The sequence below is a fragment of the Strongylocentrotus purpuratus genome, unplaced genomic scaffold (assembly GCF_000002235.5).
Source record: "Strongylocentrotus purpuratus isolate Spur 01 unplaced genomic scaffold, Spur_5.0 spur5_contig_847, whole genome shotgun sequence".
NCBI lineage: Eukaryota > Metazoa > Echinodermata > Echinoidea > Camarodonta > Strongylocentrotidae > Strongylocentrotus > Strongylocentrotus purpuratus.
Window position 1 is genome coordinate 4,594 of NW_022145554.1, and position 6,137 is coordinate 10,730.

General features: G+C 33.9%; 1 protein-coding gene across 1 annotated transcript; it reads left to right on the top strand.

Annotated features, from left to right (window-relative positions):
• Nucleotides 1–220: 220 nt before the first annotated feature.
• Nucleotides 221–5,709, top strand: LOC115926865. The gene is made up of 2 exons (XM_030992395.1): nt 221–580; nt 5,671–5,709. Exons 1-2 carry the CDS (start codon nt 221–223, stop codon nt 5,707–5,709), a joined length of 399 nt encoding a protein of 132 aa, XP_030848255.1.
• The last annotated feature ends 428 nt before the right edge of the window (nt 5,710–6,137 follow it).

Sequence of the window (6,137 nt, forward strand, 5' to 3'; positions counted from 1 at the left end):
CAAGTACAAGTGACATTAAGAATCGTATCAGGAAAGCAGGGGCAGCTTTCCAAAGGCTAAATAACATTTGGACATCAAAAGCATTAGTAGCCACACGAAGATGCAACTGTACCAATCACTCATCCTCTCTATACTGCTTTATGGGGCGGAATCCTGGACAGTTAAAAAAGAAGATAGCAACAGACTTCAAGTGTTTGAAATGGCATGCCTTCGTCGCATAATGGGGGTGACAAGACTAGATAAGATCCGTAACACACACATCAAAGAATCCCTCAACCTCGATCAAGATGTTATGGACAAAGTCTCCACTAAAAGAATCAAATATTTCGGCCACGTCCTAAGAATGAAACCTACAAGATACCCCAAAATTGCCGTGGAAGGAAAGGTCACAGGAAATCGACCCAGAGGCCGTCCACCCAAAAGATGGCTTGACTGCATCTCAGAGGACTGCAAAGCAAGATCCATACCAAGGCTGACAGATGCATCAAGACTGGCTGCGGACAGAAAAACTTGGCATACCATCACCATACAGAAGCCATCACGAGGCCCCGGCCTGCGTGGACGGCATAAGTCAAGTCAAGTAAGTCATAGAGCTAATCGGTATTATACCGCAACATTAATACTGATTAGAATATTCAATCATATTAATTATTAATATAGACAGGACCTTTGGGTAATTTTATAAGCAATATTCTTCTCAAAATTGTGTGATTAATTGTTTTGGTTCATTCTCCAAAGTATTATAATTTTCTACTAAAGGGCATAGTTTGTGTAATGAGTTTAAATAAGTAAAGCAACATTTTTTCATTTATTTCGCCGGTATTGATAATTTCAATCAAAAAATATGACCAAAGATTAAACACAATATATGAGAAGAAAACTGTGCTTGATTTGTTTATTACGGAATAATTAAAATTCTAATAGAATTGCTTGCTGTATATTTTGCTGGTACTGTAGCGCTAGGATAAACTGAAATGTTTATTATTCTCTTTATATATATTGTTTCATATTGTTTCAGCCTTATCAATCAAAACAAATACGTGTTTATCGAGTGAATAATAATATTAATAAACCGCATACCAATGCACTAAGCATGGCAATAAGCAATAATCCGTTAACATAATATCTGTGAAATTGAAGGGAGGAGAGGAAATTAAACTTATCTATTTTTACCTTCTTGACCTCTGGCAAAAGAATGATTCTCCTTGAATCCTGGTCCTCAAGGTGTTTAAACATTGATTCTGACACATCATCCGCATCCTGCCTTGAAATTACACTATCCTGACAACAGAAGTGGAAATCACAAGGGCGGACACGGGATCGTCAAAAAGGAAGGGGAGATGGGGATGTAGGGAAAACAAAATTATCGATTTTTTTTTCCTTTTCCATTTTTTATATGTTTGTTTCCTTTCTGTAACTCACGAGCGTAGCTTTCACCGTCAAGGCTCCGCCATATTTCTCTCTTCTTTTAAATGCAGTATTTTAAAATTTACTGATTGCAAACAAATTGAAGAGGTACTCACTTTCTTTTCTAGTCTCTGTCAATAAAATTCCTGTTTGTTTATAACATTTCTTTTGTAAAATCATTTCAAAATGTAAAAATGTGCAATATGAAACAATAAACTGAAACTAAAACGTTTTGATTTTTTTTCTCTCGCCCCTCCCCCTTCATCCAGGTGTGATTTAAAAACCGAAAATATCGTTCAAACATTATGACAGTTTTCGATCAGTGTTGCTTTTTGAGAAAAAATGACACGATGAAATCTTTTCTTAATGATCGATGAAAAGAAATGACAGGAAACACAAATTTACAATAATTTTAAAACATTTTCTTTCCAATCATTTGCTCCTAATATCGAAATCAAACCTAATTCAATGTTAATGAGGTTATGATCTTTATCAAATGTGATTCGGGATTTAAACAAATATAACTTTCATGAATAATATGCTGCACATGTCCAATAATGATGTAACATTTTCTTTCCAATCATTCGGGATTTAAACAAAATGTAACTTTCATGAATAATTTGTACATGGATGCATATTCCAATAGAACGGACTAAATTTTTTGACATTTCGAGATTTTGAGAATGATTGTATCCAATGTATTGTGGTATGATACAACGATCTTGTCGATCTGTATTGATCTCAATTGGGCTCATGAAAAGCAATTGTGGTACAATCTTAAAAAGGATTCTGACATTCTCTCCAGGTTTTATGTCGTAAAAGCTGTAGGATTAGAAAATCGATTAGTGTTACAAATTGACAGTATAGTAATGTTCACATGATTATGATGAAATTAGAATTCTGAGCACATCCGATTCGAAACAAAATAATTAAATTACCGAAATATAGCAAAGAGGCTTCCCTAATACAATTTACAACATTACGTCCTTTGTGATATTTCTTCGTATACTCTATATGATTTTTGTATAATGTTTAAGTCATCATTAATAATTCTGCATTTACTGAACTCGGGAATGTATCTATTCTGGATAATAAAGTCATTTCGTTAATATTGTATATGATACCATCAAAATATACACGTGTATGCTGCTATCTTTTTGGTTCCCTATTTTCATTTTCTTATATATTGCAAATGCTTATCATTGTATATACCTTTGTATTGTATTTAATGCAAATGGAAATGAATACAATCAGTGAATTTAATTTAATTGAAATGGTCAGTTTCTGCTGCAACTTTAGATGCAGTGAACTGTTCTTATTGGTTTGACTTGACTTGATATTACTTTCACTGATTTCAGAAATGTGAAAATGTGACGCTTATTATCTATGCATTGTGTCATTATTGATATGGGATGGTCCTATCCACCTCACAATGGGAATCTAAATATAATGCATTTCATGTTTAAAACCTTGATCTACTCAATAAGAGACCTCAAGTGATGGAATATTATAGCTTGTTACGGAGAATTTGTAGAAGTAATCAATTACTATGCAGTTAGGCCTGTACTGCAAAGCTTAGATCGAAATTTGATAATAAAGATAATAGTATCGGATATACTTTTACAGCGCACGAATCCACCACGTAACGTGCTCAAGGCGCTCCAATATTTCAACGGCTCTGCGAGGCTACCTAATTCGGTGGTCACAGCATTCAAGGAATCCCTTTCCTACAGGAACCCTTTAACTGCTGGGTGGAGAGCGGCAAATGTACAGAAATGCCTTGACACACTGTTTGAATACATCAATCTTAAACATGGGGGTCTAGACAAAACAACAGTTAAGCATTGCGCAAAAGTAGAATAATACGTCACTTAATCATGCATGGGATTCGTTATCGTTTCATGTATATTTAATTTTTGAATATATAGATATAGATGATTCAGTTTTTGTTACACATTCATGCACTAAGAATAATGACACTAGCAGTTTAATGGATCGCAAAATCACACGTACAGACATTGACAATTTCTTTCTTTCTATTATTTCTGTCCGACGTTGAAAAGGAATTAAAAGAACAAAAATCATTATATCGATCTGATTCCTTTTTATTGCATTTTGATTCCAATCATGTGATTATTTTTGGTTTGGGTCCCATTGTGTTTTCGAAATACATTAATCCAAAATCGTGTTGCTAGAAACAGACAGGAAGAGAAAATTTAAGTGTTGATAACAAAAGGACGGAATATGAATAATATGACAAAATGACAGATAGAAAGAAAGAAAAGACGGAGAGAATGCAGAGAATCCTTACAAACGTCAAAAGGCCAGATAGTGGTAATATCGGGTCAAGCTCGCTATCCATAAGGACCACTATTCATAATGACCATTATTCACAAGGACCGCTATCCATAACGCGAGACTAAATGAATAGCACCCTTTTATGAATAGCGGTCCTTATAGCGAGCAAACCATAGAAAATTTACCTCGCTATTCATAAGGACCATTATTCACAAGGACCGCTATCCACAATGCGGCACTTAATGAATAGCAGTCTTTTGTAAATAGCGGTCCTTATGAATAGCGAGCAGACCCCGTTATACCTACCCCTTCCCCCCAAATGGCTGAAATCTCATCTTCAATTATTTATCAACGTTTAGCTATATTACATACAAACTGTTAATACATCCTAATGACACGTCATTGACGATGGATCCGGGATAAATTTGAACTGTAAAGGATTTAATTCTCAAATTCTTCTACCAAAATTTTGTTTAAGATGGAGTTCTGCGCCTCGGATAAATGCCAATTAACCATAAATTGCAAAATTGAACACAAGGGTTGGAATTTTATCTTTCTAGGGCAAAATTTGTTGGAATTGAAACCCCCAAAATGTCAATTTCCCCCTTGTGGGCGCTGCTTCGATACACGTACATTTTAGGTAAGGACTAGGGACGAGTAATCAATATCATCCACAGTTGTTACGTTTTAGACGAGAAAGTGTCAACGTGTTTGTGTTTATTGATTATTTGTTATGTCACCAAATATGTTGATGGACATTTCGGCACAGCGCAAGAAGAACCTTTAATCAAGTATCAAAATTGAAGTTATCATGGCAAGATGGCAAGAAAAAGAAAATCGATGACGCAGTATTATTATTTTTAGATTCGTAGCGTTTTAGTAATTATTTGCTAGTTTTCAAAACAGTTGTTATATAATTTGTGAAGAAAAATGTATTTTTTTAAATAATGAAAATAGGAGGATTAACAACGACGGAACAGACTGATAGACTTCAAAACATTTCAATATATCAAGGGCATATACGGACTGAATAGTTATACATGTATGTGCGTCAAACAAATATTTTGTTTTCTATTATTTTAGCATAGATTCACTATTTCATATATGATGAATCCATCTTTAAGCCAATGTAATCTTCTTCGCACAATTTGCTTCCCTTTGATATTTGTTATATTGGCTAGAGTGTGCTTCTTATTCATTCCCGTATGTTATTATCATAAAATGAGGAAGCCAAAAAAGATGATGTATGTCTTAATATTGAAAGCTATTCATATTGTTTACTTTAGAATAACTACTCATCCTCAAATATGAATAAATATTGCAATATGCATACATACTGACAATGCACAACACACCGCAGATGATTTTTCACCGAGAATGGTGCTTGGAATAATCCAGTGGTAGGATTTCCATTTTTTCCTCCAATCTCTTCATATACCCAACGCGTTAGGTTATTTTCGGACATGTTTATGGTAGCTTCAAAATTAGGATTAATTTTCTGGATGTGTCTTTTTTATGTTAAGGTCTCGATTTGTCTTCATGTGTAAAGGCGTTTACTAGTTCATGGATGAGACATCCTAGTCACACCGGAGAGATCGAAACCATGCCGACAGTAGACCAAACGAAAAAAATAAATCATTTCATCTATTTATTTTCAACATTCCAGTCAAAAACACGCAAATAAAATGTCTATATTATCAAATACAAAAGCTACACAAGAAAACAAAAAGGTAATATACTAAATGGAGATAATATAGTGAACAAACATGGTAAACTAGTATTTGGATGGGGACAAACAAAATCAAACGCTGCTTGTCAGGGGTAATTTTCCAACTAATTGTAACATCACATAGTAAACATTTTAAACAAAAAGAGGGACGGTGGTTATTGGAATATTACCATTACTGGGCTAAGGAAAGAATTGCATATTGAACATTAAGGGTTTTTAACTTTTTGTTTTTACAGATTCGGAGTGATACCAAGGTTTTTAATATCATCTGTTAATCCATTCGCGAGGTCTTGGCATCGGAACCTCACATTCTTTTGTCTGAGGGTAGTTTTAAAGAGTAAAAGAAATTTAATTTATGGGAGCTGATTTTTATGGGAGGAATCATTTGATATGTACCAACCACTATGCCTTTAAGGCAAAGGCATGTTACCGCATGATTGAAAATGAAATTTTGAAGTTATATCAAAACTAAAATTCCACAATTCGATTTAAATCCAAAAGAAAATTATATTCTTTCCATGTTGGAGCTGATTTGAAATTTCGAGTTTATTGTTTTAGTCTGTTTAAATATAATTTTGATACTAACTGATGAAACTTCCAACATTTTAAATGTAATTACAATCGGAGATGATTCATTTTGATGATATAACTGCTTACTTTTACTGAAAGAATTCAACATTAAATCAAACGATATTGGATCTTT